The 11,821-nt window shown below is 61.3% G+C and overlaps 2 protein-coding genes across 3 annotated transcripts; one reads left to right on the top strand and one right to left on the bottom strand.

The window, feature by feature from the left end:
* Positions 1–795: 795 nt before the first annotated feature.
* On the bottom strand, positions 796–6,561 carry LOC128090388 (AT-rich interactive domain-containing protein 3A-like). Of its 2 annotated transcripts, none has more exons than XM_052702682.1 (3): positions 6,436–6,561; positions 3,949–4,826; positions 796–3,391 (listed from the first exon to the last, which is right to left on the bottom strand). In XM_052702682.1, the coding sequence occupies exons 2-3, from the start codon at positions 4,356–4,358 to the stop codon at positions 2,671–2,673; spliced, it is 1,131 nt and encodes a 376-aa protein (XP_052558642.1). In that variant the 5' UTR covers positions 4,359–4,826; positions 6,436–6,561; the 3' UTR covers positions 796–2,670. The 2 variants fall into 2 exon arrangements, with proteins under 2 accessions (XP_052558642.1, XP_052558641.1); XM_052702681.1 differs by having other exon boundaries at positions 6,443–6,561.
* A 243-nt stretch (positions 6,562–6,804) lies between these two features.
* On the top strand, positions 6,805–11,775 carry R3HDM4 (R3H domain containing 4). Its single transcript, XM_052702680.1, has 8 exons — positions 6,805–6,941; positions 7,672–7,826; positions 7,941–8,059; positions 8,693–8,816; positions 9,129–9,214; positions 10,206–10,291; positions 10,448–10,503; positions 11,056–11,775. Exons 1-8 carry the CDS (start codon positions 6,889–6,891, stop codon positions 11,157–11,159), a joined length of 783 nt encoding a protein of 260 aa, XP_052558640.1. The 5' UTR covers positions 6,805–6,888; the 3' UTR covers positions 11,160–11,775.
* The last annotated feature ends 46 nt before the right edge of the window (positions 11,776–11,821 follow it).

Raw genomic sequence — 11,821 nt, 5'->3', positions numbered from 1 at the left:
CTATGCTGAGGTTCCTCCAGCTCTGTGCTCCCCAGGGCAGCATTACGCAGCACTTTGCACCGCCGGCTCGTTTGCAGGCACTGAGCTGCCTGTGCTCAGCAATTCACCCAAGCACAGCCCAGCACGGCCGTGGCCAGAGCTTGCGGTGTCTCTGGGCATGGGGACAGTCCACAGAGCTCCAGGATTGCCTTATTCCAGTTGCCTCTGTACGGCTGAGAGCTCCAGGCTCGATGCTGGGAGCCCAGATGTAGTGGCATTGCCTGGCTGACGCCAGCCCTGGTCTCAGCATCCCACTTGAGGCAGATGAAAGGCAACCAGCACAAACCTTTTCCTGCCCCAAAGGCACAGGGGGTCAGCCCCACTGCAGGCTTTTATAGGAAGGAAGGAAGAGGGAGGGAGGCGAAACGAAGAGCGAGGGCCACGTTGCTCTCTGTTACTGGGGAGGGATGCGGACAGTGGGCTGGGGTCATTCCTTGAATCGAGCCCTGCACTGGGTAAAGGGCCCAAAAACCCCATGGTTCCCAGGAAGGGAGGTTCTCAGAAGCATTCCGACTGCCTCCAGCTGTGCCCTCCCCCAGGCACTGGTTGCTGCGGGTCTCAGTATCATCATCCTGCAAAGGGGATTTTCCTCTGCAGGAAAAGGCACATTCCTCACCCAGCCCAGCATAAGCTCAGCGACGTGCTTACAGCCAGCAAGAGCAAAGGATTTCAGCACTGCCCTGGCACCAGCAACAAGCTGAGCCCCCAGCCTGCAGCCCCCCAGCTCCCCACTGAGGAGCCCCCGGCAGCCCCCAGCCCTGCAGGCTCCTTTGTTCTGCTGCTGCACGGGCAGCGCCCAGGTCAGCAGGAGCTGACCTCTGCCTCTCAGTGGCCGTCCCCAGGGATGGGGAGGTGCCACGCATTGGCTTCCCGACCCCGCACGCTTCCCCTTCGCCCCATTGCACAGCAGCTTCCAGAGGGCTGATTTGCAGGAATCTGCCCCAAATGAGTCAATAAAGTGCCTCGGCAGAGGGGAGCGCAGAGCCCCCCCCAGGGCAGTGCAGCCATAAAGGGAGGGTGGGATTGTGGGGGGCTGCTGGAACTGCATCCCAGCAGAGCTGGCCTGCAAGGAGCTCGGCTGCAAAATAAAGAAAAGAGGAACCCAGAAATAGCACCTTCCTCAAGCTGCACGTCCCCATCACAGCAACACCATCACTGCACAGCAGCGCTCACAGCCCCGAGCGGTGGGTGAGCAAATAAAAGAACCCCCCCAGCACCCAGGGACTGCCCCCAGCACCACAATCCCTCTCCACTCCATCCCTGGGCTGCAGCACTGCGTTCGCAGTCGACTCTTTCCACACTGGGTTAAAGGCACAGAGCAGAGAGGTTGCAGCCCCCGCGCCCCCCGGAGCCGGGCGCATCCTGCCTGCGCTGTGTTTACATTCCTGCTGCTCCTTCCCAGCCCGTCAGCTGGGCCGGGGCGAGCTGGGAGGCACGCGTTGGAGGGCAGCCAGGAGGAGCTCCCGGGCAGGCGCTGCTCACAGCCCCTGGCCTCAATCCAGAGGCCAGGATCCAAGCTGACGTGCCGGGGGAAGCCTCTCCCCGAGCGGGCGCTTTGCTTCCTTGCCTCCACCCACGGCACGGAGGCAGCAGGCACCTTCCCCTTCAACGCTGGGTGCTTCCAACACAATCAGGAAGCTGTCCCGGTGGTGCCCAGAGGGATGGGTGCACGGCCCCTCGTATCCATTTGTGGGGTGGGAGAGGTGGGACTGAGCCCCACGCTGTGCTGCCGGGCACCGACGGCCGGGAGCTCCCTGCGCAGGGCTGGGATACGCTCATACAGCGACAAACAGGAAGATCACAGCCGTGGTATCTAAAAGCCTTTTCACAGATAAAAAGATTACGTCCCCCACTCTCTAATTACAGGAAGTACAAAAGAGAGAAACCACAAGAAGAAAGACGATGCAGCGCCAGGAGGTGAGGATATGTACGCACTCGAGACAGCACAGGAAAAGTTCAATGTGTTCATAAAACCCACACGGACGTACGTTGGGGTTACGGAGGAGCACCGAAGGCACCAGGGCTGCTGTGAAGCACCCAGGGAAGGGGCAGCAGGGGCTGAACGCTGCCCTCGCTGCCTGCCGTGCTGCGGATGGTGGGCACGGGGATGGCAGCAGCACAGGGAGCTCAGCCACGTGCTGTGCCAAATGGTGCCAAGTGGCCCTGCTCCAGCAAAGGCTCCCAGCCCTGCAGCTGTGCACAGGCGCTGCGGGATCCGCACAGCTCCTGTCCTGCTGCTCCCCCAATCAGAGCCAGCAGGGCAGCCCCCAGACCCCACAGCACTGCTCACCCAGGAGGCGAATGCAGTCCAGGGCGTTCTCCTCCCTGCCCCAGCACGCTGTGAAATTCTCCAACCCTGGCTGTACGCTGCTGGGGCGGCCGGGAGTTGTGCAACAGCCTCCAGCCCTGGGCAGCCGTTTTCCTCTCACAGCACAGAGGCAATGGGATGGCACAGTGCTGCCTTATCCCCCAGCAGCAGCAGCCCCCAGCCCACCTCCCCAAGCTGAGCGAGGGGCAGCGGCCACTGCACCCCTCCCAAAACATCACACTCTCCATCTGGGTCCCATCTGCTGCTGTTTGCTCTCGCCCCCTTCCCCCAGCCCTAAACTCAGATGTACTTAAACACACACATCAAAGGGCCGGGGCAGCCCCCGGGGAGCCCCGCTTTACACTATTTCCTTCTATTAGCCCCGAGCTCGGGTTTGTGCAGCCCACGGCCAGGCACGTGGAAGAGAGTCCGGAGCTTGGAGGGCTGCAGCCTCTGCTGGCACAGAGCCCACCAAAACAACCCCAGCAACGTGGAGAAGGGCAAACCCAAGAGCTATCTTCACATTTGCAAACCCAGAGTGACATTTTTTCCCCAAGCCCTTCGTTCCCAGCAATTCTCCCAGCTCCCTGCAACGAGCCGAGGGACTCAAACCCCAGAAGAACCCGGCGGTTTCTTAGCAGCACCGAACCCAGCTCAACCCTCCAACCCCACGTCCCCTCGGCTCCTACCTGCTTGAACTGCTCCTCGTAGGTCCAGTCGCCGTGGTCGGGTGCAGGCTGTGGGAGCTGTGCGTGGCCCTGGGGGCCCAGTCCAGCTGGGAGTCGCTCCTGTGCGCCCGGCAGCCGCTGTGCTTCACCCCGGCAGTGCTGAGGTGCCGGCGGCTTTCGGAGCAGCAGGGACCCCGTGCCTGTCCGCACCGCCTCCGCTGAGCCCAGCCCCTCCTCGCCCATGTCTTCCTCCTCCTCATAGTCTTCCTCCTCTTCTTCTTCCTCCTCTTCTTCCTCTTCTTCTTCTTCTTCCTCCTCCTCCTCCTCCTCTTCGCCCAGGTCCTCTTCAAATTCTTCTTCATCCCATTTGCCCTTCCTAGAGCAGGGAAAGGGGGGAGATGTGTGATTAGCACCCTTAAGGTGGCCCATCTGCACAGCACTCCTGCAGAGTCAGACTCGTGGGCAGGAGGTGGGAAGACATTCCCACGAGCCCTCCCTACTTCCAGAAGCCTTTCCCAGACCCTCAGTAGCATATGAATGAGGTCTGTTGGGCCTCCAGCCATCCCTGTGGGCTGTCCCTCATTTTGGGAGTCTGTGATCTGCCCAGGGAGCTGCAGGTCGGGCAGAGGCACCACCGATGGCCCGTCATCATTCAGAACCAGACTGGGATCCCGTATCACTGCCCCAGCGTGGCTCTCAGACAGAGCTGAATTTTACCTACTGCCCAGCCAGCGCCAGGAACCAGTGCCATGAGGCAGATGGCTCCACATGGGTCTGGGAAAGGTGAAAACAGCCGATTCCAGTGCCTGTCAACAGGGCAGCAGCTCCACCCCAGGCACCATGCATCGTCTCCAAGGGAGGACCTGGTGCTGTTGCCCACCTGCCCCGGCTCCCCTGTTCCTCCCTGAGCCCCATGTGCTGCCATGTACTCACAGGTCCTCCTCCTCCTCGGAGCCCATCTCCTGCTGGTAGCCACCGCCATCCTCTTCCTCTTCCTCCTCCTCACCACGCTCCTCCTCCTCCTGGCTCTCCTCTGACAGCCCTGGGCTGGATGAGTGGCTGAGGCCGGCGGCTGCGGCCCGCATGGCAGCCAGGGCAGCCATCTGTGCCCTCTGGATGTGAGCGCTCTCAGGTTCTGTGCCTTCCTCCAAAGGGGCTGGGGCCAGATCAGGGCCTCGTCCCCGGGCAGGGGTCTGTCCTGAGGCCGGCGGGGGCTGCGCCGGGGGGGGTGTGGAGCGTTGCTGCTGCTGCTGCTGCTGCTCCTGCTGCCGTGCTTCCAGAGCCTGCTGCAGCCGGGCGCGCTGCTGTCGCTGCAGGTTCTCCATCACTGCCTGCAGCTTCATGGCTCTGCCAGCGGGAGGCAGGGCCCCGGGGGGGCGGGGGGAGATGCCCTGGGGGCGCGGGGGGCAGCGCCCGGCAGGGTGCCGCGCTCCAGCAGGGCGGGAGGCCAAGGCGAGGGCGGTGGGGCGGGCAGCCCTGTGAGGGGGCTGCCGAGCCCCCAGGAGGGCGGCAGAGGCACTGGGGGGCTCTGCGAGGCCGTGGGGGGCACGAGGTGGGTCAGAAAGGGACGATGCAGCCCCCCGGCCCACCCCACGCTTTGTTTTGCAGCAGGGCTCCTGTTGGGAATGTGGGCTCGGGATGCTCGGCTGTCGTCAGGAGTTTGGTGGGGTCAGCAGGCGGCTGCCAGGCGCATGGCTCCGTCCTCACTGCCAGGCACTTCCAGGGGTTGCGTTCAGCCCTTGGCCCCCCGTTGGCTGCAAAGTATCCTCAGTCCTCAGGCAGCTGAGCCTTGGCCAGGCGTGGGCGCAAACCTGCACAGGGACAAGTAAAGAAGAGGGTCAGGAGGCAGCGAGCAGGAAGGAGTTAAAGACAGCCCAGGAGCCTCATTAATCTCGAGCTAATGAGATAGGGAGGCCGGGCCCTGCTGCTGCAGGGGGAAGGGGCCTGCATCCAGATAGCCCAGCCGGGCCTCCAGGCAGCTCGGATAGCAGCAGTGCAGATAACAGACCCTGCTGGGGCCACACAGGGAATCATCACCGCCTGTCCCTTGCTGCTGGGACCAAGCAGGACACTCTGGGACACTGAGGACACGTGGGGTGCAGCGTCGCCATCCTTGGGGCAGACACTGCTCCCCAGAGTTGCAGATGCCACATGTGGGAAGCACCCACGGTCAGCACCCCAAGCATGGTCCCAAAACACAGAATCCTGTAGGGGTCCCGTGGACACTGTGCTGCAGGGCAGGACAGCCCTCTCCTAGGTGAGCCACCCACAAGGTCACTTGTCCCACAGTTAATCCCCTTCTAGAAACACTGAGGTGTCTGGCCTGGCACCATCCAACAACATGAGGAACGGGGGCTCAGCCAGCAGCACGCCAGGAGCCCCCTCCCCTCATCAAACTGCATTGCTGGGTGTTCGTTCAGGAAAGGGGAAATCACCTCGAGTCTACGAGGGTTGGCAACCAGATCTCATCCATTCCCTGCAATGGCTCACGGTGGGGAACACCTACACAGCCCCGAGGGTGGAGGGCTACTGGCTGCCATTGGGGGTTACCAGCTTCCCAAGCCTCAGATTCCCCATTGCCCCCACTTTGCCTATTCCCACTGGAAGTATTTGGGGCCAATTTATGCTGCAGCCACAGAAATAGAGAGCTGTGGGGTAACTGTATGGGCACACAGATCCCCGTGTCTGCAATTCCATAGCACGGTGACCCCGAGCCCCTTTGTCCGGCCCCATTCTATGCCTGCAGCCCCACGGGCAGTCGCTCACCCTCGCGCGGGGACGGCGCTGGAACTGAACGCTCCCTGGTCCGGCCCGCAGTCGGGGAGCACAGGGAGGAGAAACAGAGAGGAGGAGGAACCGGCGGTGCCGCTGCGCGTGGGGACGGGCACAGGGAGCCCAAGGGGAGACGGAGGTGGGGGTGGGAAGGGGGGGGGGGGTGGGATGGACTCGGTCCGGGGCACGTGGCAGCGGCCGGGAACGAGGCACGGCGAAGGGGGGAACGGGGGGGAACAGAAGAAGGCCGGGGCGGCTCTGCGATCTGTGCCCGGTGCCGTCCTCCGCAGCCCCGTTCGCAGTGCGTGGGCACCGCGGGGATTCCTGCGGTCCCCGCCGGCTTCAACGCCACCAACGGGGTTCCGGTAACCGACCGTGGGATGGGCAGCCGGCGGCGCGGCTCGAGTCGGACGGAGGGGAAGTCCCGGGCCGAGCAAACGGCGCGCGGCATTGCGGCCGTTACCGACCACGGAGAGGGAGGAAGAGGGGGAAGGGGAAGGGAAAAACACCGCGGTCCACCGGTAACGCGCCGCGGGAGAGAGACTCGTCCGTGACCTCGGGTACCGAACGCGGGGCAGCCCAGAGCCACCCACCGAGCGGCAGCGAGGAGAAGAGCCCCAGTCCGCGGTAACCGGCCCCGGTGCGCACCTCTTACCCGGTGGAGGCCGCGCGCCGCGAAGCCACATAGCAGCCACGGCCGCCCGGGGCTCGGGCTGCAGCGGGGCCGGGGCTGCGCTCGGTGCCCGCACGTCGGCTGCTCTCCGGACGGGCGGGCAGGGGGGCCCGGCAGTGCCCCGCCCCGCGCTGCCATTGGCCCACCGCTCCCGCCACGCCTCATTCCGCCCCGCCTCGCGTTTTAATTGGCTGTCTCCTGCCGCCTCGCCCCGCCCCACTTTCCTATTGGAGTACAGCGGCCGCCGCATGCAAATATCGCGGCGCGGAGCCTGGAGGCGGCTTGGGGGCGCTGCTACAGCGCCGCCTTGCGGCTGGGTGGGCGAGCGCGCTCAGACCCGCCCTTTGGTGACGTCACTTCCTGTCGGGCCGAGCGGGGCCCGGTTCCGCGGTCCCTTTAAGGCCGAAGCGGCGGCGCGAAGCCCAGCTATGGTGGTGCTGCCGGGCGGTGCGGCGGTGCGCGGCTCCCCGGAGCCCTTCCCGTGAGTGTCGCTGCGGGGCGATCCGGGTGGTGCTGCTGGGGGCTGCGGGAGCGACGTGTCCCCGGCCGCTGCCCTCCGCCGGTACCGGGAACGTAGCCGGAAGGGCGCTGTCCGGGCCTGGGGGTGCTGATGGGGGCTGGGGGGGCTGCGACCTCTCGACCCGTGAGGAGCGATTTGTGCCCGGCCCCTGGGCGGCTGTGCTGGCTGTGCTCCCTGTTGCCCTGCTGCCTGCTGTTTGTTTTGCTGCTGTTTCATTCGTTGTGTTTGTTTGGGTTGGTTTTGGGTGTTTTTTTTGCCCCTCTCTTATTGCTCTGCTAAAGGAAATCCCCACAAAGCAGAGGGGAAGCTGGTGGTGCAGAGACTTTAGCAAGTGAGCAAAGAGCAAAAGGCAGTGAAACTTCCTGTGTTTGGCTGGGCTTTGGTCAACTTTGATAGCAAAGCCAGTTGCTGTAGGTGCCCAGGGAGCTTTTGCTGATCACTCAGTTCAACCTTCCTGTTAAATCCGCCCTTTTATGATCATTCTTTCAACTGTGTCTACATCTAAACAACACCCTGACTACATAATCATTACTAATAAAAGCCAAACACCTCCAAGTGTCTCGGTGGAGCTCAGGGTTGTTGCCTTCTTGCAGTAATGCTGTTGCTGGAGGCTACTTAGTTTGCACAACCTTGCCATCACTATGGGCCCAAGGGGCCTCGGGAGCTCAGCCCCTCTGTCCCATCCCTGCAGGAGGATTGAGGACTGCCTGCCACCTCTGGAGAGCTCCCCATCCAAGCGCTTCTCCCCCTCCAAGCGGAAGCAGTACTACATCAACAAGGCCATCCGCAACTCTGACCTCATCCCTAAAGCCAAGGGGCGCAAGAGCCTGCAGAGGCTGGAGAACAGTAAGGCTTGGGTGGCTGCAGTCCACCCCCAGTTCCCTACACTGCCTGCAGTGAGGACTTCTGTGAGGACCCTGCCCCCGGACTCAGGGGCTTTGCTGTTGCTTTCCTCCCCAGCTCGCTACTTGATGTCACTCTTGGAGCGAGATGAATGTGGCAGCAGTGAGGCTGAGCTCGCCCACTCTGCCACCCCGAGCATCTTCACCGAGGCCTGCAACAATGAGACCTATGTGGAGGTAGGATGTGGCTGCCTGTTTTGCTGCCATTCAGTGCGTGGAGTGCTTGTACCTTGCTGCCCCTGACAGAGGGGCTGCCTGCATTTCCCTCAGAGTCCATATAAGGGCCTGGCTTGGCAGTAGGTGCTGTGCTTTGACTGGTTTGGGGTCTGCTGCTGTTCTTGTTGTACTTGAAGTGCTGCTGGGAGCTCTTTGCGTAGCTTTGGGCAAGCTGCAGAGGGTAATCTTGAGTGAGCTGCAGCATTTCCTCCACACCAGGCCTCTTGCCAAACACCTCGGTTGCTCCATACAGCCCGGGTGGTGTTGCTGTACCTCCTCCGTGACCTCGTCTTCTGGCACCTCTCCTGTGTTAGGTGTTCACAGCTCTGGCTGCAGGGCTATACGTGTGGTCTCTGTGCACTCTGGGTGCTGTGAAGCTCTTCCGCTCTTACTCAATCCAGCCTTGGAAAGCCTGATGTCTGTCTGGCTGGATTGCGTGGATGGATGGAGGTGTCATCACTTGGACTCCCTGCAGAAAGCCACCTTCTTGTTGGCTCTGAGTGCCAAACATCCATCTCCTCGAGGCAGAGGCTTGGGCATACCAGGAAGCATACCTGTGATGTCTGCATTGGGGCTTCATGCTTGTGTTGTCAGATCTGGAATGACTTCATGAACCGGTCAGGAGAAGAGCAAGAGCGTGTCCTGCTTTACCTGGAGGAGGAGGCCGGGAAGAAGCACAAGAGGAAGCTGCCCTTGAAAAACAAAGAGAAGTGGAAAGGTTCTGGGAGGGGAAGCCGGGTGGGGAGAGCCTCTCCTTTCCCTCCTTTACATGCACTTTGGGAAGGCTGCTTTTTCCTGAGGTGCTCCCTGCACCATCCAGTCATGGCAGGGCAGGGGTGCGACAGTGCCTGAAGGGATTGGAGGCCCCACAAAACCCCATCATGAACTTGAGTGGGAGTTTATGTGGGCCAGCTGTGGCTGCGGTAGCTGGCTGGGGTCCTGGGGGCTCATTGAGCACCTAAGTGAGGTGACGCCACGGGGCTGCAGACCCCATTTAAATGCCTTCTTTTCTTCCCTCTGCTGGCTGCAGAGCACCCTGCCTACACACCCAAGGAGTGCTTCCAGCGCATCAGCCGCCGCCTGCGCTCCACCCTGAAGCGTGGCAGGATCCCTATGGTGAGCTGGGGACACGAGGGGTGGGGGCAGGGCTTTGGGGTGTGTTTCGATGCTGTTCCTGAGCTGCCAGCAGGTGCTGAGCTCCTGGGAATGCACACCTGCTCTTAGGTGACCTCTGGAGCAGCGGCTTGCTGACAGCAGATGTTCAGCTCCCCGTGCAGACAGGTTTTCATGGGTTAGCTGAGGTCTTCTGGGACTTGCAGGTTGTTTTTTTTACCTGGTTGTTTCCCTGCCTCAGTTCAGTAAGTGGAAGCCAAGCATGCTTGCCAACTGCAGCAACAGTCCAACCTTTGGGGTCTTCAGACTTGTCTGTACAGAGATACTTTCAAAAACTTAATTGCCTTTTGAAAGGGGTCAAACTGCACAATGTGGTGAGCAGGCAAACCCGTGCTGCAACACGGTGGCCTTGTGCCCAAGCCCAGGGTGCCTGGCTCCCTGCTCTATTCTCAGTGGTGCTGTTTTCCTGCTGTTTGTTTTCCCTACTCTAATTAGAGCTCTGTCTCTAAAAGCAGCCTCAGCTCCTCCTGCCTCTTGGCTTCTTCTCAATTCGCTCTCAACTGAGGCTGCTGCTTGTCCCTGGGGTCGCAGTGCTCTGGAGAGCTGCACTCCAACTGAACTTTGGCTGTCAGGAGAGGAGGAGATGGAAGGCTCAAGGCTCTTCTGGCTATTGCCACTTCACTCGTGAGGAACGATGCCAGCATTTGGCACGCAAAGTGTGGAGCTGGCAGGGCTGGATTCCTTTCTGCTCTGGGCCTCACTGCCACGTGCCTCCCTGCTGTCCTGCATCTCCTGCTGTGCTTTGAGCTGCGTGGATTTAGCAGTGGATGGGGAAAGCCAAGTATTTGCTGGCGGGGCTGCATTTCTTCAATGGCAAAGTCCTCTGGCTGTGGGGTGTGGAGCTACCTGGTGAATGGCAGCTTGGGCATGGCACACCATCTCCCCTTAATGGGATTTGCCCTCTCCTCACTGATTCCTTTGCTGTTCCTTGCAGGGGATGCTGGAGTGCTTGGAGGAGGAGCTGCTGACCTTCTTTTCTGTCACTCCACACTCTGTGTACACGGCACTGATGGACAACAGGTATCCCTGTCGTGGGTGCACAAGGGGGAGCTGAGCCCAGAGCTCCTGGCTCCCTGTGCTCCCGCTCTGATCCTCGGGCTCCCTGGCACAGCTCAGGGAAGGGCAGTGCTGGTGTGAAGCACATCAGCTCTAACCCAGTCCCCTGCCTCCCCCCAGCTTTGAGCGACTCCTGCTCCACGCACTCTGCCAGTACATGGACCTCGTCTCTGCCAGTAAGAGCCTCATGTTTGTTTTTGTTCCTTGTTTTTCCTTTTTGTCACTATCTCCCCTCTCCAGCCCAGCTTCTTCCTCCCTGCCTCCCCTGGCCCCACCTCTCACTGCAGCTTGCAGATAACCATACTCTGCTGCTCCCCTGCACCAGGCTGCACCATAGCCTGACCATAGCCAGAGCAGCCCTACCTCATGATGCCACATGCAGCAGTGCTTAGGCTTCCCCTCTTGTTTCTGGGCTTGGGTGGCTCAAAGCAGATCTCTGTGCTCACCCCCACTCACTGCTTCCCCTTGCAGAGCCTGGTTGTGGGTTTCTCTGTAGGTGTCTTTGCCATAGCAGGGGAGGGAAGCTCCACACTGTGTCTTTGTGGCTCCTTGTTCAAAACAGCATGAGAGCCGTGATAATATGAAGCAGAGGAGGTGCCTGTGGAGGGGGCTGGAGGTGGCAACTCCTTTGCAGGGCATAAAACAGAACCACAGGAACCCAGCGCGCTGCTGGGAGGGGCTGGGCTGTGGGTTGCAGCACTGTGTTAACTCTTCCATCTTGCCCCCAGGTTCGGATATTGAAGGGAAACGCCAAATGAAAGTGAGCAACAAGCACCACGTCTTCCTGCCCCCAGAGCTGCTGCTTTCGGACTACCTGGAGCAGCTCAGCTGACAGCGAGGGGCTGCCCTGCCCCATGCTCAGCACGCTGAAGGCTTTGCTTGCCCACTGATGGCCTCCATGGGCCTCGTTCCTCGTGACCTGCACGTGGGGCTCATCCCTTCCCCACTGAGTGGGCTGAGCCTCCCTGTAGGCGCTGCAGTGTGTTGTGGGGCTGCAGATGGGCCGCGGCAGGAGCCACGCATCCTGGCCCTGTCCACGATGTGCCCACAGCCCGTGTGCTTTTAATGATGCCAGGCCCGTGGCATGCTGCTGGGCTGGATGCTTCTGGGCTCAGCCAGCGGAAGCGCCTGGGGCCTGTGTGGCAGCCCTGTCTGTGTTCTGACACCTCCATGCCAACAGGCGCAGCCCTCAGGCACCCCTGGAGCTGGCTGGCTGGCCGCAGCATGGAGCAGGGCTGTTTTTAAATGTATCATAGCTGTCTTTTTATGTGTATATTTGTACGTGTGGGGGCGGGAAGGGGAAGGGAGAAGTGCTGGCCCCAGGTACGCGCTCTGTGCAGCCACCTGCAGCAGGCTGGGGCGTGAGCAAGGGTGGTGCCTCGTGTTTGTGTGTGTGCGTCAGAAACGGGCGGCATTCGTGCCGGGACAATAAAAGTGTGGTGCTCCAATGATCTGTGGTCTGTGTTTTGGGGCTGGGGGGCGGGGGTTGGAACT

Source organism: Tympanuchus pallidicinctus, unplaced genomic scaffold, assembly GCF_026119805.1.
Source record: "Tympanuchus pallidicinctus isolate F22 unplaced genomic scaffold, pur_lepc_1.0 scaffold46, whole genome shotgun sequence".
NCBI lineage: Eukaryota > Metazoa > Chordata > Aves > Galliformes > Phasianidae > Tympanuchus > Tympanuchus pallidicinctus.
The sequence above is the reverse complement of the archived record's forward strand: the minus strand, read 5'-3'. Positions and strand labels throughout refer to the sequence as shown.

Coding starts and splice junctions, on each gene's coding strand:
- LOC128090388 (XM_052702682.1), bottom strand. CDS start 4,358: ATGAAGCTGCAGGCAGTGATGGAGAACCTGCAGCGACAGCAGCGCGCC. Junction 3,392..3,948: donor TCCGAGGAGGAGGAGGACCT/GTGAGTACATGG, acceptor TCCCTGCTCTAG/GAAGGGCAAATGGGATGAAG.
- R3HDM4 (XM_052702680.1), top strand. CDS start 6,889: ATGGTGGTGCTGCCGGGCGGTGCGGCGGTGCGCGGCTCCCCGGAGCCC. Junction 7,827..7,940: donor CCTGCAGAGGCTGGAGAACA/GTAAGGCTTGGG, acceptor TTTCCTCCCCAG/CTCGCTACTTGATGTCACTC. Junction 8,817..9,128: donor AAACAAAGAGAAGTGGAAAG/GTTCTGGGAGGG, acceptor TGCTGGCTGCAG/AGCACCCTGCCTACACACCC.